At 32.2% G+C, this 22,364-nt stretch overlaps 1 protein-coding gene across 1 annotated transcript in view; it reads left to right on the top strand.

Annotated features, from left to right (window-relative positions):
• Positions 1–3,294: 3,294 nt before the first annotated feature.
• The window catches only part of LOC129217327 (arrestin domain-containing protein 4-like), an 89,483-nt gene continuing 70,413 nt past the window's right edge, over positions 3,295–22,364 (top strand). Inside the window, exon 1 of the mRNA XM_054851612.1 lies at positions 3,295–3,469. Coding sequence (XP_054707587.1) covers positions 3,295–3,469 — 175 coding nt within the window. The remainder of the gene's footprint in view (positions 3,470–22,364) is intronic.

Genomic DNA, 22,364 nt, shown 5'->3' with positions numbered 1-22,364 from the left:
GTTTTTTATTTTGCCGTAAAAATTAGCATTCTGAAGTTCCTTTATTACTTTAAGAATACTACATTTTAAGTAAAATTCAGTTTTATTCACTAAATTGAATTGCAAAAAAAATGTAGAGGAGGAGGGGGGGGGGTATAGAGAAGAAAAGGAGAAAGAAAATAAAAGGAAAACCAGAGGTTTACGAAGCGAAAATAGTTTTCTGGAAACCTGTGCAGTTTCGATGGTTAGGTATAAGCATTGAATTCGCATTTTCAATTCGTTAATTAAATCCTCTTTTTTTTAGTGTAATAACGCGTTAAACTAAAACTATTAGTTTTGGTTTTATAATTAAAATATAAATTTCGTAAAACTCATTTCGTTTTCAAAGCACATCGAAACTTTATACATTTAATGCTTCATTAATTTTTTGCAATTTATAATATTTTTATTCGAATAAATGAGTAACATTAAAATTATAAAACTAAACGTTAAGCATTGCAGGCTTAAAATACTTGAAGCAGGGCTAATTTTCTAACAAAAGAAGCTTGGGAAAGTGCAAATTAATCCCTTACTTGTGTTGACTCAGTCAAGCAGTTTCATCTTAAAAGAATTTAAATTTATGATCTGAAATGTATAATTATTTGACTGAGAGTCTTTTGAAATTGTTGTTAAAAATCTGATATGGACATCACATTACTCCCTTTTACATCTATTAGGTAATGATTGTTTTTTGAATAAACACTTTAAATATTTCTTCCCTAGTTTATCGCGAAACGGTGCAAAAAAAAAAAAAAAAAAAAAAACCGTTTTACAAAGATTAATTTACACAATATCAACAATTTTAACGTGATTTAATAGACAATTCTCCAACTATCGCCAATAGCGCCAAATTGAAACCAGATTCAAAAAATAATTTTTTTTCACCAAATTTGTCACTAACTAGGCGATCTACCGCCAAGTTTGCGACAAGACTTGGCGACGAAAATATTGGTGATATATCGCTAAGTGTTCATTAAATTTTAACATCACTTGAGTTTGCATTGAAATTAACACTGAAAAGGAGCAAAAGATCCCTTTTGGAACATCCGAAGGCAACCAAAAAGGGAGGTGCACAACAAGACCCCACTAAGAAACTGCATACTAAACTTCAACTTTCTACGACATACCTGTTTTGAGTTATGCGAGATACTTACATACATCCGTACATACAGAAGTCAAGAGAAAACTCGTAGTAATTAACTCGAGGATAGTCAAAATGGATATTTCGGGCTTCCAGACGTTCTTAGATACATATGCATATGCGGTCGGGCCGAAAAAACAACTCAACATTCCTTCGGGGATGAGCAAAGAGGAAATTTGGGCCAATATTTGAGTGAAAAGTTTTTCGCGAAAACAATACTTCCTTTTCTATGTAAAAGGAAGTTTAAGCAATAAACAGCCCGTAAATATTATGTACGGATAGTGGTACAGAAGTTTCGGAAATTTGTAGAAGTATTTTATTTTCACAAAAAGAAAGCAAAAACTTAAAATGTATGACTGAAATAATGTTTTAAATTTTTTCAACTAAAAGAAAAAGAAAAGTTGAAATGAAATTGAGTTTTCGGGAATATAGCGTCGGCGTAGAGCCAAAAGTCATTAAGTTGAAACTCCAGCTTTCAGATAGTGTCAATTTCATCTTTCGAGTCGCTATGAAAATACAGTAGCCGCCGCTTATATGAATCCCGCTTGATCTAAACAGTTTTGATTCCATAAAGCGGCTGATTCAATAAAACGGCTAATTTAATAAAGCTGTATTTTTTCTGTTTATGACAAACTGATTCATTAAGCGGTTGATTCAATTAACCACTGATTCAATTAAACGGCGTCAACTGTAGTAGGAATCATTTTATAGATCATTAAATTCTACACTAATGCGAAGGCGAATTTTTCCATGAAACTTATTTTGAGATTCAAAACGTTAAGAACTTTTTGCGTAGTTTGTGTAAATTGAGAGCTTTTATTTTTTTACACTAAAAATATATTTGTAAATTTCGAAGCGACTTCGTTAAAAACAATTGATCAATCAGAGAGGGAAGGTATTCAAATAGACTATCCGATCTGCAGCGAGGTCTTCAATTCCAAAACGGAAAAAACATCGTGGGCTAAAATGGCTAAACTTCAATTTCGTTCTGAACTAATGCGCTTTTTTTTTCTCTCTTTCCCTTGAACGTAGGTCGGAGTGTAAGGGCCGAAGAAGAACTTTCGAATGCTGAATGGCTAAACAGAGCAGGTCATCTCCAAGAGCCATCATCGCTTACCAGCTGAAGAGAGTGACGGCCAGAGTGGGAATTCGAGGCCTGCAGGAACGAACTGGCTAAGCCATACCGGAACCAGTTGGGTTGACCTTCCTTTACAAGTCGAACGGCCAGAAACACTTCTCCCAAAGACTACAACTTCGTGTGCGATTTTGTTGCGCAAGAGGTGTGTTTCTAAATCTGTTCGACAGTCGCCGAAGCGGAAATAATGGGAATGTATAACAGACGATTTGCTTGCTTTATGGGGATGCAGTGAGCCCCAAAGTGTTGTTCGATAAATTGATATGGTGTGATACAGCTTCGTCAGTTTTTTTGTGTCAAGTGGAGTGATGTTTTCTTGTTATTTGTGTGCGTGTTTTGTGGTTTTATAAGTTCTATCGCTGGTTGTGTGTTAATGAGGAGATGATATCATCGTCCAATATTAGCGAAGGACCTTAATGTTATTTGATTGTTTTGAATTTGCGACAATTAATAGTCTGCTTATTCTTATAGCTAGGGTATACTGGAAACATTTGAAGCAAACTAAAAATATACTGCAGAAAAAAAAAAAAAAAAATTCTGTAGTGAGTTTATTTCAACGAGATAAAATATCATCATTTCTCATTTTTTTTACAAAAGCTTAAAATACTTCGAGCATTTAGAATTCACATTTATATAATCAGTTTGGATCGGTTAAATAAAATTGACACGGTAGTTCATTCTGACTGAAATAAAAATCAAGGGAATTGTTCGAAAGACTTTAGACCACTGCTAGAAATTATCCGTGTGTGTTGTACTTGTTTCTGATAATTTCAAGAAATATAATTTGTTTGAGAAGCACTCATTAAGAAATCACATCAGAAGAAATTGCTCATTGCAAATGTCGACTTTCATAGTTATTCTCCGCGCTCCGTTAAATGCGCCAACTCTTTTAAAAATAAAAATTTAACGACTTCGTACAATTTCGAAGAAAGAAGAGATCTTTACTTTCGAAAACAAACTTCAGTGAATTGGAGACTAAAAAATTGATCAAAATATTAAAATGTGGTACAGTGCTACAAGTGGTCATGTGAGGACAGAAATTGCAACGAATAAGACCGGCAAAAAACTTAAGAAATTTATCATCATTCTTGATAATGATACATTGTTATATTTGCCGGGATCGTTTCTATCGGGAAGCGTTTTGGTGGAACTAGAGAATGATACGCCAGTAATTGGTAAGTAAAACCTTATTTCATAGTAGACTGAGCTGAGGGGTGCCTCGATGGGAGGTCCCGAAGGTCATTGTCAGGGGTGCCGTGTTGGCAGGTCGTGGGAGGTCATTGTGACCTCCCAAACAATTTCCTCATTCAGCAAATTTTGTCTGACGACTTAGTAGACTTGGAGATAGCGTTGCAAAATTGCAATTTTAGAAAAACAATTTGTATTATGCAATGATTGTATTTCATCATTCGGAATAATTCGGAGTTTCAATCGGCAAATTGAAATTTTCCCCTCTAACAAAAATATCTGCTCGGGGCACACTTGGTCATTGTTACCTCCCAAAAAATACCTTATTCGGCAGAATTTGACTGACGATTTGGTAAATTCAGAGAAAATATTGCAACAGTGCGATTTTGTTTTCCGTTTAAAATTGATGACTAATATTTCTTTTCGTAAGATGTGGGTATGTGAACGTGTTCATATTTTTATCATTCGAAACTTTAGAAGTTTCAATCGGTAACTCGACAATCCCCCCCCCCCCAGAAAATATTAGATTCTGTGTAACCCTGACTGCATTCTATTTTTTTCTATCTGAAAGATTTAAAAGCTCGGTTCTCATAGCTCCTCCAACCCCCGCTTTTTAAACGTAAATGCACCTAATCAAGCTAAATGAATCTATTATCTTTTTAATTATTCATGAAAATATGTGGTCATATAAAATAAAAGAGCATATAGTTTAAAAAAGCTTTTTTTTCATTGAAAAAAAAAACAGACAATGAGAGTAATAGCTTTAATACTTAAGTACAGATTGTAATTAAAAAATTTGAAATGTTTTAAAAATACATTATATTTTAAATTTCTGAAAACTATTTGTCTTATTCATCCATTTCTCGTCTTATTAGTTCAAAAGTTCGGTAAAATTTTACTGTTATGCTTGTAAATAAACATAGCACAAAAAAATATTTTTTAAACAAAGCAATATTTAAAATTTTAAAAACTCTGCTTATCGACTTGATAATTTAAAATTAAATTTTTTCCTTAAGGAATATAGTTAAAACATTTAAAACTCATTCATTTTCATAAGAACAAAATGAGTTGAATAAAATGTGAGTGTAATCAATAAAGGGGAAAAATTATAAGATTTAAATAAAAAAAACTGTATGTTTTTAATTGTATTTATCATTTAACGTAGTAAGAAAGCATTTTTCAAGTATTTATTTTCGAGCTAAACACAGAGAAATGTTTCATTAGATGAAATTGATTAAGTAGGTTGATGACAAAAAACTCAACTGTACAAATACTCTCAACGTGTTTGTCATTAATGTTTATGGAAAAATTGTTACACAACGTCAGCTCAGCATTCTCATCTTAAGTATGATTTTAATTTCGTTTGCAAAAGTAACAGGCTTAAAATTCTGCTTCCTGGATTACGCCTTTTTGAAACGTACTCAATCATTTTTTGATGCGTATTCAACAGTTGTCAATGGTTCGGTAACTTAAATCTTCCCTCAAGGCATTGACACTGAAAGGGTGCAAATAAAGAAGTTTCAATTGTGGTAAAATCTTGGGGAAGTATTCCAACGGAAAGGCTGCAGTTCTTGCAACATTGATAGTAATATTCTTACTGATTATTAAAACTCTGCGAAAAATGTTACCGAGTTAAGTGATTGAATATGCTGCAGTAAAAATCCGCAAATAGTCTTTTTGCTCTCAATATACTGCCGGCGAAAGTGCATTTGCTTTCAACGAGTTTCAGAACAAATTGCAAATACATGTCTTTTAAATGTTTACTTTACATTTTATTTATTGTTTGTTAGAATGGGTATGTTTGTTTATGATACTCATAATTTGTTGTGTGTATTATTCATTTATATAAGAATGCATTACAAATTCTCTTCATGAAATCGCAAGAAATATTTTGCAAAAAAAAAAAAAAAAAAACTGATCCGGGGGGAAAAATTGAAAAAAAGAATTAGAAAAAAAAAGTTTCAAAGATTCATAAGTGATGCTTAACGCGAAAGAAAAGTTAGGTAAATAAGTATAGATCATACATGGCACCTTCAATCTTATTCTTTTCTTTCTAAAAAAATTTAGTTTCAACTGACTTTTTAGGTTTATGTATGCTGATATTAGTGAATGAAATATAAAGAAAACTACTTAACCGCTCTAAATGTGATAATAAAATTTCTTTAAAAACTGAATTATGAGCTTTATAGCTAATGCAAACTGCATAAAACGGAAGTTAACTTGAAATGTGATAATGCATTTGTTTCTCCACAACATTTTCTGAAGAACATAAAGCATTCTCACATGTTTTACGCAATGGACACATAACTAACGCCACATGTCAAACGTCACAACGTTACATATCTAAACAACAAAAAGCTTTCTCACTAAAAAAAATATATTAAATGCGAGCTTCATTATCAAGCGCCCACAGTCAATAGCTTTAATTTTTTTTAACGTTACATAAATAGAAGATTTTTAAAAACGTACTTTCCCATTTATGTACATATATGTATGTAATATATGTTCATATATGTATATTAAAGGAAAGCGAATAAAAAACTGGTATTCATATTTGGGGAAAACGTTAGTAACACTCAATATTTTTTTTAAGTGTGCTGGGAAAAGGAATTGATTTTTTTTTTGAAATGTAAGACACTCCTATAGACAACTAACAAAAGAAATCTCTTTCGATGTGATAAATCTCGCACTAACAAATAAAGCTTCCATCGTAAATGTTAACTGTAAAAAACATTCACATTTTGTAAGGATGTTTTTGGTTTAGTTATAAAACATTCACATAGGAAAAACGTCGAAAGCAAAACATTTATGTTGGAATAAACATCTACCCTCAAACATTGATGGTAAAAACATCGATATTTTGACGAAAATATCGATATTTTGAAAATATCGACATTTATGTTTTATCACTACTATATAGTTTTACCAATTTTAAAACTATTAAAAACTCGAAAAGCAGTTTCTTTTTTTAAATCCATGATGTCAAAATTGTACCGAAATTCTTCAAATGGAAATAAGAGCGTCAGTAGCAGCGATGATCAATAAAATTTTTCTTGTTTATAACGCTTCCTTTATAATGAGTCGAAAGTAACAATAATGATAATGATAATAAAACCAATCAAAAATTAAATCAATAAAATAATAAAATATGATTTCATTTTTTAGGAACAATGTCAATGTCTTTTTACTAGAAAATACTTCCTTATTTGCTATATTTTGTCGAAACGTGTCAAAGTGTGTAGAATAGAGAAAGTTTTTCAGAGGGCAATGTAGAAGAATGGTGCTTAAACCCAGTGTTATTTCTTCCTAGAAATATGAAAAAGTGAAACATTAAAGTAACGCTGAAGCTCCCTTTCAGACAAAAGCATTCTTGACGAATATTCACATGTCTCCTTCTTCAAGAAACATTTCAACTCTTTGCTCTTTCCTTTCCTATATTTGAGTTACATGTTTGCCTATAAAAGTTCAAGGAAAATCGTATTTTCATAAACTCACGGTTTGTCAAAAGTTGAAACAAAGTTTAGAGGAAAGAAGTTCAGTCTTATGAGGATGTTCTTTAGTTTATTATAGTATTAGTGGAAGTAGAAGCCATTGACTTGAATTTGACACATGGGAGTCTAAAAGAGAATATACAAATAAAAAAAAGAACCGACTTCAAAAACAAAGAGGAACTAAAAAGTAAAAAAATAATTGGTTATACTTACATATGATTTCTTACCCAAACGCATAAATCAAATTTATTTTACAATTCCAGTACAAAAATCAACTAAACTCAACACTCAATTATATAATAAACACTGATTTTAATTACTATACGATTAATTATTTTCATACTTAACTAATTACTTACAATGTCTTAATTTTTAATGACCATTTGAAGTCGGGGCCTCCTATAAACTACTACCTAACATAACTGAGTAGGTTTAGTTTTAAAGACTTTCGCGTTTTGTTAAATTAGTGTTTAAATCTGGATTTGGTGGGTTGTCGGCAACCTTACGTATGTCTCAAATGAGAAAGCGTCGAGCGCAGGAGTCTCAAAAGAGCTAAGATGAGCAAAATAGAGAAAGAGCACAGCGTCTTGGAGACTTCCGAAGACTGTGAAGAAAGGCTTTTTCAAATGCGCGATTACTATTTACAAAGAAAGTTACCTTCATCATCAGTTTGACTTTATCAAAGTATGCTTTCCAAAAAAAAAAAAAAAATCACGAGTCACTAAAAAAAACAACAGAAATCGTTTTAACTTTGTCCATAGAATTTGAAGAGTTCTCTTGATTTTTCAAGGATCCCATCTTTAGATACTGATCTGATGACTATGGGATCATTTGGGAAGTATATACCTTTTCAAACGAGAAAAAAAAAAGAATTTTCCAAATTGGTCTATGCGTGCTTGAGTTTACGGGGGACATACATAAAAATATTCCGATGAATTGAGAACGTCGATAAAAAGAGAACAAATCTTAATACGCATAACATTTTATACGGTTGGCACTAAAAACTGATCTTTGTTCCTCTCCAGGATTTGTGCTCTAATTTAATTATAACCATTTAAATGTCAATGGTTTTCCTAACTATTTTGTATTTTACAATAATACGTGTTACGTAACTCGTGAAAAAAGTCACATTTCTCTTTACTTGTCCCCGTTATAGATCAACACCACACTAGAAACAGAATATCTACAATGATGATGCATATATGAAGATCAAAATACTACTAGAGCAATGATACTAAATGAATTCCCTGTTTGCTTCAGAGGGGAGTCTTTATTCAAAATTTGCGATATGACTACTAACGATTAATACAAGGGAAATATTTGGGAGGGGGGTACTCCTCCAAAGCAAGAGCCCCCATAAAAAAGAAAAATACCCCTCAAAACACTCCCCCTCACTCTTAAGGGCGTACCTCTGATGAATATTAATGTTTAATGGTACTTTCTTTAACAATGAGGAAAGAAAATTCGTTTGTCTTATGGCACTTTCTTTAACAATGGATTTTATATTTAATCGTTTAATATTGAAATTAAATGAAGTTTATTGTTTTTTGCCCATAACCTTTTTCTAAAGAACAAGTATAGTGAAGCAAAGGTTTGAGACCTAAGTTAGATCACTCCTATCCATTAAACAAGAAAAAACCCATAAAAATCGTTTCACTAAGTGAGACGCTATGAATTTACAAACAACAAAGAGCGAGTATGAAATTTAAAGAGTTCCATCGATTTTTTCAGGATTCCTCATACCTGGACTTGAAGACCATTAGAAGTCCGGGAGAAGTATACCGTTTTAAACAGAAAAAGAATTGCCCTAATCGGTCCAGGCATCTTCTAGTCATCGGGGAACATAGTACATAAAAAAATTCCAACGAAGTCTGTTATTTAGTATTGCCATAAACTGACGGCTTCATGAAATATTAAGTCTAGAATACTTGTCAAACTTCAGAACTCGGACACCAGTTACGATATATTTATTAAGGAATATAAATTTAATCGTCGGAGGGGTCGAGAGGGGGATGTTTGTCTTCAATTCCCCTTGAATTGAACACTAAATATATTTCAAGATTGAAACATTAAATAATAATAATAATAATAATAACTAAATGAAGTGATTTATTAACAAAAAATTAAATTAATTAATTCAACTATTTTCGTAGAAAAATACATTTAATTTACTGATTTGCTACATGCGTAATAAATACATTAGTAAGAATATAATTAAAATTAACAGGAGGCGCCGTGAAAATCAAACATTCCGATGCGTGAGAATTAAATATTGTTCAAAACAAGATTAATCTTTGAAAAAATGCACGCTCTCGCCAAAACCACGTGACCTGTGACGTATCGCGTAACTAACGAAAGCTTGTCTACGTAGCCACAACGTATGAAATTTAAAGTTTCTTAAATTTCTCCGGGACCCCTCATCAGATCCAGACAAAATTAACATTGTACCAACTGGAAAGTATACCCTTCCAAACAAAAAAATAATTTTTCAAATCGGTCCAGTATTCTTGGAGCAATACGAAAACTTACATAAAAACCTCAAACGAAATCATAACCTATTTTTTTGAAGTCGGTTAAAAATAGTTTTATATTTCCTTTTTTACCCTTTTTATTACTAAGCTGAAATAACATTTAGATAAAAACATTGTGAAAAGTTCTCAGTGAGAATCATGTTCTTCATTTCATGATATCGGTCGTTTTTTTTTCTCTTGATACCCCAAGTAGATTTTCCAAAGTACAGAAAAACTCTCTCTAAAAAAAAGAAAAACTCTTTAGTACCATGTCAACAGGAATAAATGAACTGCCCCTTAGACTTGTTAAGCGTATCGTCACTCATTTCAAAGTGTTTAGAAAGCTAACTTCCATAAATCAAAAATGCTGAAACTGTTTAAAAATTACTTTCTTTAAGTCTACTAATTTATTTATGCTAAACGCATGAAAAAAACATTTTGCAATAACTTTCTTTGTGATGTGGAAGATATTAAATGTAAGGCAAATGTAGCAAACAGTACATAATTCTTCGTAAAATTTTTAGAACTGAAGGAAAAGGAAGGCAAGTGTTTTCACTGTTCTTGCATGAAACGTGACTTATTTTTTATTTATAAGTCGTTGCTAAAGCTTTTGCCTAATTGTTTAACTCGGGCAGTAGAAAGCACATGGATATTCAAGAATACCGTAATAAAATATGAAAAATGTATTTTAATTCTAAAGATTATTTCTATAAGCTTGGTTCACACTAAAAAGTATGAAATAAAATAAGTATATGATTTCTTGATTTTAACACTCAAAAATTGAAGTTGATCTTAAAATCTTAATGTTTATGTTAATTATAAAGAAGTCAAAAAAATTGAAATTAAAAATTGAGAGGAGAAGAAAGATAGGCGGTATGGTAAAAGCTATTCGTACCGAGCAACCCGTATACCCCTATTTCTGCTACCAAATTTTTAGTTTTCATTTTATTGACTCCTTTATAATTTACCTAAACATGAAGATATTATGATCAACTTTAATTTTTGAATGTTGCAATTAAGAAATCATATACTTACTTTATTTCATACTTTTTAGCTCAATCCAAGCTTAAAAAATAGTCTTTAGAATTAAAAAACATTTTCAACATTTTATTTCTGAAATTTATTTGAGTTGCGACTTTTTGAAATTTAAAACCTATTTGCTATTTACCTACTCTTCTGTGAAAAATAAAAGGGGGGGGGGATAGGTTAGTATAGGTTAAATTTACTATTAATCTTTTTTTAATATTGCTGTTTTGTATGCTCGAATTTAAAAGCACTTTTGAACACGTATAATAATAAAAAATAAAAAAACTTTAAAAACGCCAAAAATATATGCTTGCTTAAGTTCAGTCGTGAAATTAATTAGTTTTCCCCCACTGAATCATTTGGGGGGGGGGGGATTAAAAAGCAGAAGCATGGAAACTTTATAACTGCTATTATTTTTCATTATTTTCATCAACAATTAAAAACTGGAAGCAAAACGCAGGTACTATGATGGAGAAAGTAAACTGAGAAATAATCTTTAATAATAATAATAATAACAAGAAAATATACTTGCAGTTTACAACTTTTTTTTTTTTTTTTTTGCGTCATTTGCCTTTTTTTTCGCTTCCGTTTTTTAACAATTGAAGCACAGAGAATCCTATACAAGTATACATACAAGCACACAAACATACAAGGGGGGAATTCATAAATTTTCTATTTTCTTTTTTTTCAAGAAAAAACCAAAAACATACTTGAAAACCATTGAATCCTTTTGCTTCAAAACGTCATAACCACACATTATTATATTTTATAGCGACAAGGAATTTATTGTGCCATTTCTTTGAAGAAACATCAAGAATAAAATTCCAGTTTGTTTTGAAATATACCATGGTAAAGTACGTATGTGTATTAAATAAAAGCAGCTGCGTGCTGCACGCATTTGTATTTTCTCCAACTACATCAATAGCTTACAGTCTGGTTCAGACTCAAAGAACAAAATTTCTACTAGCGCTCTTAATGTGGTCGTTTCCAAAATTTTAAAAGTATTTTTTTCCGAAAGAGTATGCTTAAAAACATAGGATCTGATCATTTTTTAAATAATTTGACGAAGTTTAATATTCTTAAAAAATTACTTTAATCGAAGCGCTTTCATTGTTTACGCTTCTGCCGATGACATCACCAAATGATAAAATGCCATTTACTGATGCTAAGGCTCCTATATATACGAGCCGACGCATCAGCTTAAGATTAGCCATTTTGGATCGGAGCGCGTGTTTGACTGGTTGTCTTTTCTGGCGAGTTATCGCGTTTGGTGATTGTTCACAGTGAGTAATTATTAGCGGCACACACACACGTGAATTGTTTATAAAATAAAATATTATTTTCGGCAAATTGGGCGAAATCCGAAACTTTGATGTGGTAACCCTAGCAGTGCAACAATGAAAAATCCAATTTTAAATCGTTAAGCTGATGCGTCGGCCTGTCTATATAGCAGCTCTAACTGATGCTAAAGCGTAAAGCAAAATATTTAATTCGCATCTTTACTCACGTGTATACTGGCAACGATAGGGCTGATAGCAAGCTCAGAGCGCAATATTTAACTCGCTCCTTGATTATCATAACGTGGATAATCAAGGAGCGCGGATAATAGAGATTCGCCAAAGTGCATAATTTGTGACGTCATAAAGACCACGCCTTGTTTGAAAAATCGGAAATTTAAAAAAATTAATTAAAAAATAACTGTTAGGAAAGTAAAAGTATTTTCTGGATTCATTTTATTTTATTTTTTTCCTTATTCTATAAATTTCAGTGGTTAAAAGTAGTACTTTTGACTGAAGGAAACAACCCCATTCCATGATTTTGAATAATTTTATATAAGTTTTAAGTTAATTTGTCATTCTTTGAAACGAATTATGTATTTATGAATATTATGCGTATTGTTAAATTTAAATTTTATGGGAGTTTTGAAATAACTCGATAGTAAGTTTTACTGAAAAGATTTAATTTTTCCTAACAACGTAACTTCACTAAATGACCAAGTATGCGGGCTCAAAATTGAAAGCTTAAAAATGTATTTTTCAATTGAAATTTCCAATTTATTACAGAATTTTTTGAAATTCAATTGTGACTAGTATTAAAATTAATTTCGAATTTTTAATTGAAATTTTGATGTTTTTTAACTATATTTTTTTAACAAACGATCTCGCAAGTGGTATTAAAAAAAAGAATGGGAACTATTTTAAAAATTCTTCTGACAATTTAATTTTGAAATGGTTATACGCGCATTGAAAGAAATATAGTGCAGTTGCTGTGATGCAGAAAAAAGATAAGGAAGAGGAGGGGGGGGGGGGAGCTTACAGAGATGAAAATTAGTTATTGAAACCTTAAATTAAGGGCACTTAGAGACAGGAGTATGTTATTGAGACCATTAATTGGGGGACGCTCAGAGGCTGGAACGTTAGTTATTGAAACCATAATTGGGTGACGCTTGAAACAGGAGCATTAGTTTTTGAAACCATAAATTGGGGGACGCTAAGAGGCAGGAGCATTAGTTTTTGAAACCATAAGTTGGGGGACCCTTAGAGGCAGGAGCATTAGGTATTGAAACCACAAACTGGGGGTAGCTTAGAAACAGGAGAGCATTAGTTATTCAAACCATAAATTGAGGGACGCTTACAGACGGGAGTGCATCAGTTATAAGAAACATAAATTGGAAACATTTAGAGACAGGAGTGCATTAGTTATTGAAAACATAAATTAGGGGACATTGAGAGGCAGGAGCATAAGGTATTGAAATCATAAATTGGGGGTAGCTTAGAAACAGGAGAATATTAGTTTTTGAAACCATAAATTGGGGGACGCTAAGAGGCAGGAGTATTAGGTATTGAAACCACAAACTAGGGGGTTGCTTAGAAACAGGAGAGCATTAGTTATTCAAACCATAAATTGGGGGACGCTTAGAGACAGGAGTTCATCAATTATTGAAAACATAAATTGGGGGACGCTTAGAAGCAGGAGCATTAGGTATTGAAACCATATATTGGAGGTAGCTTAGAAACAGGAAAGCATTAGTTATTGAACCATAAATTGAGGGATTCTTAGAAACAGGAGTGCATCAGTTAATGAAAACATAAATTTGGGAACGCTTAGAGGAAAGAGCATTAGGTATTGAAACCATAAACTGGGGGACGCTTAGACACAGGAGCGTTAGATACTGAAACCATAAATTGGGGGTAGCTTAGAAACAGAACAGAAGAGCATTAGCTATTGAACCATAATATGAGGGACGCTTAAAGACAGGAGTGCATCAGTTATTGAAAACATGAATTGGAGGACGCTTAAGAACAGAAGAAATAGATATTGAAACCATAGATTGGGGGTAGCTTAGAAACAGGAGAGCAATAGTTATTATAACCATAAGTTGAGGGACGCTTAGCGACAGGAGTGCATCAGTTATTGGAAACGTAAATTGGGGAACACTTAGAGACAGGAGTGCATTAGTTATTGAAATCATAAATTGGGGGACGCTTAGAGGCAAGAGCATTAGGTATTGAAACCACAAACTGGGGGACGCTTAGACACAGGAGCGTTAGATACTGAAACCAGAAATTGGGGGTAGCTTAGAAACAGAAGAGCATTAGATATTGAAACCATAAATTGAGGGACGCTTAGAAACAGAAGAGTATTAGATATTGAAACCATAAATTGAGGGACGCTTAGAGGCAGAAGCATTAGATATTGAAAGCACAAACTGAGGGACGCTTAGAGACAGGAGCATTTGGTGTTCAAATCGTAAATTGGGGGTAGCTTAGAAACAGGAGAGTATTAGTTTTTGAAACCATAAATTGGGGGACGCTAAGAGGCAGGAGCATTAGTTTTTGAAACCATAAATTGGGGGCGCTTAGAGGCAGGAGCATTAGGTATTGAAACCACAAACTGGGGGTAGCTTAGAAACAGGAGAGCATTAGTTATTCAAACCATAAATTGAGGGAAGCTTAGAGACAGGACTGCATCAGTTATTGGAAACATAAGTTAGGGAACACTTAGAGACAGGAGTGCATTAGTTATTGAAAACATAAATTGGGGGACACTGAGAGGCAGGAGCATTAGGTATTGAAATCATAAATTAGGGGTAGCTTAGAAACAGGAGAGCATTAGTTATTGAAACACATTGATAAAATATGATATATATATTGAGGGATGCATCAGTTATTGGAAACATAAGTTAGGGAACACTTAGAGACAGGAGTGCATTAGTTATTGAAAACATAAATTGGGGGACACTGAGAGGCAGGAGCGTTAGATACTGAAACCATAAATTGGGGATAGCTTAGAGACAGAAGAGCATTAGCTATTGAAACCATAATATTAGGGACGCTTAGAGAAAGGAGTGCATCAGTTATTGAAAACATAAATTGTAGGACGCTTAAGAACAGAAGAAATAGATATTGAAACCATAGATTGGGGGTAGCTTAGAAACAGGAGAGCAATAGTTATTGAAACCATAAATTGAGGGACCTTAGAGACAGTAGTGCATGAGTTATTGAAAGCATAAATTGGAGGACGCTTAAGAACAGAAGAAATAGATATTGAAACCATAGATTTTGGGTAGCTTAGAAACAGGAGAGCAATAGTTATTATAACCATAAATTGAGGGACGCTTAGCGACAGGAGTGCATCAGTTATTGAAAACATAAATTGGGGGATGCTTAGAGACAGGAGCATTAGGTATTGAAACCACAAACTGGGGGAAGCTTAGAGACAGGGGCAATAGTTATTGAGACCACATAAATCGGGGGACGTTCAGAGACAGGAGTGCATCAGTTATTGAAAACATGAACTGGGGAACGCTTAGACACATTAGTATTAGTTATTGAAATCATAAATTGGGGGACGCTAGTGTAAGAATAAAAAAGTAGGCTGAGGCTGTCCCATTCAATCCCACTCGACTACACCACCAATTTACTTCATAACTCGTAAGAACTCTACAGTTAAATCTAAATAAATAAATAAATATATAGCATTGTGATTTATATAAATATTTAAAGTACGAGTCGGTGCTTTTACTTGATATTTTGTAAATGTTCATCTGATAAATTTTCACTAATGTATAACTAAGCAAGTATTGAAGAAACTAAGCACACGAGAACATTATTTTATTTAAAAAATTGTCATTCTTTATATTACAATTTCTTTTACATAAAATTCCGTAAGAAATTCATGAAGCCTTTTAAAATTCAGTTCCTAAATTTAATTTAAAAAAAAAGTGTATAGTGTTTAAGCTCTGTATAACGATTACTTGAGTGAAAAAGAACAAATCGTCAAAGGTTTTTTTTTTTTCATTTTTACGTTTTATACAATTGTTGGCGATTTCCTTAAAATTTATTCAAAGTCATGGTAATATAACCGTTATAAAAACTCAAAATACAGTGTGACACTTTTATTTATTTTCTCGAGGTTGATAGTGAAGAAATTTACATTAATAAAACGTAATAAATGAGTAAAAAATCAAAATTTAATGTGACATACTTTTTTTGAAACTTCTGCGATTTCATCTAATAGTTTTCAATTCACAACACGCGATGTAATCTCTAAATGAAATGTGAGATCTCGATCTCATTTCTGTTGAAATTTCTACGGCTTTTTTTTTTTTTTTGATAAAAACTGTTGCCTTTTTAAAATTACTCCATCAATTATCTGTTTACTAACTCCCTCTGGAACAAGTGTGTTGTCAAACATATGTTTAAGAGGCAGCTTTCATTATAATAGTTTAAAGGATGAAATTTTCCTTAAACCAAGAGTAAAAACTAATCAGTCGAAAAAAAAGAAAAGATTCTGAAAGGGTTGATTAACAGAAGAACAATATAATTTTGAAATATTACGCCAAATGCCCTGGGATCAAATTAATTTGGAATGAATCATGACATTATGAAAATATGAGCAAATGAAAACTGCAGAGATGAATATCTCTCTCATTTGTTATAACATGAGCATATTAACTTAATGGATGTATAAGTTTATATTTTCTTTTATTAGTTTTATATTTGTGGTTGATTAATCTTAATTAGTTACTTTAGAATAGAGACCTAGTTTCAATTAAATTTTGGAGACTAACCTCCTACTGTGTCTCAAAAGAAAATCGATGTACGTGGCAGCTTTTAATTTTATTTCCAAGTGACTAAAATTTTTATTTGTGGCCTTTTGACGAAGAGCTCTTTTTGCTTAAACAGAGTTCATACAGAGTGATGTGTTTACAAGGTTTTGTACATCTGCATCACTTATCATTTATGATTCAAGACAAACTGATGAAAATCAACAAGATGTGTATATGTGTTTGTTCAGTGTTATTCGAAATTTCGTCTAAACGGTAACATTACTGCTTGACATAGAGCAGTCACATTGAACTATAACAAACCTCCAATTGCACCTTTTTTCTTATAGCTATTGGTATCAAAATCAAATTAATTTCTGCGCCAGTTATGGTCCTCCAATGGACGAATTTGTTGACTGAATCTTTGTTTTTTTTTTCTTGAGATTGAGCAGTTACAAATAATGAATAAAGCTGCAGTTTCTTTGAGCTATTGCCGCTAAAATCAAATCAGCACCTGAACCCTTTGATATCTACCTATGAACCAATTTTTGCTTGAATCTTTCCTTTACTTCCTGAGGTATAGCAGTCACGCATAACGAAGAACACGTTGGAGTATTCCACTCCCTGGTAGAATTTACGCCATAAACTATTTGGCACCAATTCACATTGGGGTATACATGTATATGTGTACCAAGCCTCGTTCGAATTCATGTAGTAGTTTTTATACTAGGGTTCTCACAAAAACTGGTCATGTACATGCAGACACACGAACACTAGGGTGTCCCGAAGAAAATGAAATTCGGTTTTTTAAGTCGCACACCGTCTCATATTTTTTCTTTTAGATTAAAACAATTGTAAAAAAAGTTTCATATAGTTTGAACAACGGCAATCAGTGCTATTATAGGGCCAGTTCCTTCTTTGGGTCCCCTCCATTATTTGTCATTAGGAACAGTATGCATTTTTTCACCTGGGGACTGGACCAGGGATTGCTCAGTTTCTGGGTCTGGATCAGAGCTGTCTTCAAGGTCCTATCAACTGGTTAAACAACTAAAAGTGGTAGGTACGGGGGTCCTGGAATAAAAAAAAAAAAAGTCCATAAAACCAGAAATTTCTATGCAACAAAATTTTTAATCGTTAATAAAATTCGTACACTGTTAAAAAAGACCCTGAAGTTTTACGGTAAAAGTTACTGGTATCCATGTTGCTAGTAACTTTTATCGTAAAATCCTATTTTACTGTAAAATTTTACGGTAGTATAAAGGAGAGTAAAAAAATGAAAAAATTCGAGCAGCAGGTTTCGATCTCGAGGCCTTCGGATTGGAAGGCGGCTTTGCTGCCCACCATACAAGTCGGGACGCCTGAAGTGACGGGAAATACGGTGTTATATACTTCGGACTGTAAGTCACGTTGTGTATCAATTAGCGCTGCAATCGTTTATTTTTTTTCCGTACAATTTCCTGTAATTTTTTCGTGTACTGTAAGCACTTCATTTTACAGTAATATTTACCATAAAAGATTCCTGAATTTTTAACAGTGCAGAATGCTCCAGCATTATATTTCCATCAACTGACTTATTACTAATATACAAATTGCTACCTTGAATTAATCAAAATTACCTCAACGCCGTAATTCCTCGGCAATGTCGTTAAATATATTTGAGCACGATTAAATTTATCACAGAAGATAATGGCCATGAGAGCGTAATCCCATTTCTATCTGATTGGACAACGATTCGATCCTTCTCAAGCCATTAAGCTGCAAGCAATATTCAGTTATTTATTCATTTCTTGATGTACGTAAGCCTGTGAGTAGATATTATTCCTAATATTCATGTTCATTGCTATAAGCTGAATTTAAAAGAAAAAAAAAAAGGAATCATTCCACGACAGTAGACAATGTGCAGTTTTACTACTTATAGGGGAGACTGGGGATACTTGATCCCCACTTTAGTTTTCAATTTTTTTTTCTCTGCTCAAATTATTATTTTTTTAAAGAAAAAAGTACGTGAGCAAAGACAATTTTTTCCTCTATCTGACAGTATTTTTTTAGCTGAAATTAAACAGATAGTTTTGGTAAAATAATTATTTTCAATGATTTCATAAAAGGATCATGTATCCCCACATCAAGGGATACATGATCCTTTCATGAGGGATATTTGATCCCACAAAGAAAATACATGTACTTTTCGTTAAATCAGCAATTTACTTATGGATTTTAATTTTCTAGATAATTCTTCTAAGAAATAACGCTATTTCTAATTTTCTTTAATAGATTATAATAATGTGAACACAAAATAACATTGTTTTAAATTCCACTAAAACATTTGCAAAAAAAATGTATACAACTTTAATGAACTTATGATGCTTTTGATCAGTTACTTATTGAGTACAGTTGTGAACGATATATATTTTAAAAATAAAAGTAACATTTTTCTTTTAAAGTAGCTTTGTGAAGCTAAAATTACAACAAATAATAATAATGATAAAACAGGATGACTAGCACGAAAATCAACTTATTTGCTTTTTGTCTTGCAATAATAAAATTAAGAGTTTTATCAATTGAATTAATTTTAAAAAAGAGGGAAGAAAATGTAAGTATCGATGTACTTATAAAAAAGAAAATAAAGCCTAGCATATGTTTTCAAAACCTGAAAAGTCAAATACAAATAATTCGTTTGTTGTAGTTCTTAAAGTCCCGCTCAACTCAACTGGATGTGTGCAGCTAAACACATTTTGTCAATTTTTCAGGAAAAATGTATTGATTAAGTATATAGTATTACCTTCCGCTTTAGAAAACTAATTTCAAACTCTAGAAATCCAACTTTGCATTCTATTCGCCAATGGGTCTACATAATGGCAACTCACTTTTTACTTCCTTTTACAAAAAAGGAAGTATTGTATTCGCGAAAAAATTTTCACTCAAAAATCGCTCTTAATTTCCATTTTGCTCACCCCCAAATGAATGTTGAGTTTTTTTTTTCGATTCGACCACATGCGGAAAAGTGCCTAAGAATGTATAGACACGCGAAATATCCATTTTGACCATCACCGAGGTAATTACAACGACTTTTCTCGTGACGTCTGTATGTATGTGCGTATGTGTGTATGTGCGTATGTGCGTATGTGCGTATGTGCGTATGTATCTCGCATAACTCAAAAATGGTATGTCCTAGAAAGTTGAAATTTGGTACATAGACTCGTAGTGGGGTCTAGTTGTGCACCTTCCCTTTTGGTTGCTTTCGGATGTTCCTAAGGGGGTCTTTTGCACCTTTTTGGGGGGAAATCATTGTTAATTTCGATGTAAACTCAAGTGGCGTTATAATTTGTCGGACACTTGGCGATATATCGCCAGTCTTTTGGTCGCCAAGTTTTGTCGCCAACTTGGCGACAAATTTGGCGGAGTTTTTTTTTTTTTTTTTTGGTTTCAATTTGGCCATTGTTGGTGATATTTAGAGAATAAATATTGAATCACATTAAAATAGCGAATAATGGGGAAATGACATTAAATTGGAGTAAAAGGAAGTCATGTGATGCACACATCAGCTCGTTTGTTGTAGATCTAACTACAGAAAAATTATTCTTTTCATTCAAACAAGGATTTGACATCTTTTTCAACTTGTGCAAGCTCATTTGGCTGATTAGAACAGAATTCATCAGTAGAGTTATTTTATGCTTAGATGTTTCAGGTGTTATGTGGGTTACAAATGCGAACTAATATATTTTTTTTTATTTACTGCAGTGATTGTTTAAGTCTATCACTCATACTATGATAATGTTTATTATGTTAACATGGTTTTGAATATTTAAAGTTAATTAAGTAAACAACAGTTATATTGTTTTCATTGTGTTTATATTGCCGTATGGATACTTATCCCTAGGCTCATACACCCTCTAAACAAAGGGATCGAGTATCTCCAATATGCGATTTTTACAAACATACTTGTTCTATTATTAACAACAAGTAGCAATTTACTAAAAATATGTCTCAGTTATTAAAGACTGTCGATACTTCAACATTACGCTTCGATATTTTTTTTAAACAGATAGTTTTGGTTAAATAATTATTTTCAATGACTTCATAAAAGGATCATGTATCCCCACATTAAGGGATACATGATCCTTTCATGAGGGATACTTGATCCCACAGAGAAAATACATATACTTTTTACTAGATCAGCAATTAATTTATGGATTTTAGTTTTCTACATAATGTTTCTAAAAAATACCTCTATTTCTAATTTTCTTTAATATATTATAATAATGTGAACGCAAAATAACATTGTTTTAAATCCCACTAGGATATTTGTAAAAAATGGATACAACTTTAATGAACTTATGATGCTCTTGATTAGTTACTTATTCTCCAATACAATTGTGAACACAATATATATTTTATAAATAAAACTAACAATTTTTTAAAGTAGCGTAGTGAAGCTAAAATTACAACAAATAAAAAAATAGGATGACAAGCACAAAAATTCACTTATTTGCTTCTTGTCTTGCAATAATAAAATTAAGAGTTTTATCAATTAAATTAATTTTAAAAAAGAATGAAGAAAAATGTAAGTATCGATGTACTTATAAAAAGGAAAATAAAGATTAGCATATGTTTTCAAAACCTGAAAAATCAAATGCAAAGAATTTGTTGTAGTTCTTAAAGTTCCGAGCTAAACACATTTTGTCAAATTTTCAGAAAAAATTTATTGATTAAGCGTATTACCTTTTCGCTTTAGAAAACTTATTTCAAACTCTAGAAATCCAACTTGGCATTTTATCCGCTAATGGTCTACATAATGGGCAACTCATGTATCCCTCTAAACGAGGGGATGAAGTATCCGTAATATGCGCTTTTTACAAACATACTTGTTCTATTATTAACAATAAGTGGCAATTTACAAAAAGTATCTCTCACTTATTAAAGACTGTCTATACTTTAACATTACACTTTGCTAAATTTTTTAAGTTGTATATAACGGATAATATAAACTTCAGAATGCGTTCCTAAAAAACGGCCTTGACACATTCAGACAATCATATCTTGAGCTAAAACAAAAGGGTTGAAAAAAACAAAATGTTGCCAGTTTTTATGTAAAAGTATATCTTTAACATATGTGCTAGGTTTCAAATCTCTACTTAATGATTTTGGTACATTTTTGGCTGTGGGATCATGTATACCTAGGGATCAAGTCTCCCCAGTCTCCGCTAAGTATAGATAATTTTGTTTGAGTATTCAGTTTCAGTAATTGATACTTGCTTTTAAGGAATTGTTACGCATTGCAAAATACAGAACAGTCTGCACTATGGAAATAGATTATGCAGTTTGAGTATTACATTTCAGTAATTGGTACTTGCTTCTAAAGCATCATTACTTACTACGAAACAGAAAACATGCTGCGTCATGGAAGTAGATCTAATTTTACTTGAGCGATCAGTTTCAATATATGATACTTGTTTTCCAAGCATTATCATTTCCTGAAAAACACAAAATTATCTGTGTCATAGAAACAATTGAAATCCATTGTCCCCAGGTGGAGGGTGCTAAGAGGTATCACAGGACTAAAGTACGGGAGAAGAAATTGACTGAAACGAAAAAAATAGAGAAATCAAGAAACATATTTCAAAACTTGACCGAAATGGGAAAATTATGATGGCATTATCTGGTAATAACACACTGAATGTTATTCAAACGATTGAAAAAAAATCTCAAAAAAAAAAATGTGAACATTTTTTTGTCGAGCTAATTTTGATGCTAAACGCCCCATTCAAAAAATGCATATTTTAATGCCAACAAATGTTTTTTAAACGGT

This window comes from Uloborus diversus, chromosome 1, assembly GCF_026930045.1.
Source record: "Uloborus diversus isolate 005 chromosome 1, Udiv.v.3.1, whole genome shotgun sequence".
Taxonomy (NCBI): Eukaryota; Metazoa; Arthropoda; class Arachnida; order Araneae; family Uloboridae; genus Uloborus; species Uloborus diversus.
Note: the sequence above shows the minus strand (reverse complement) of the source record. Positions and strands in the feature narration are given on the sequence as shown.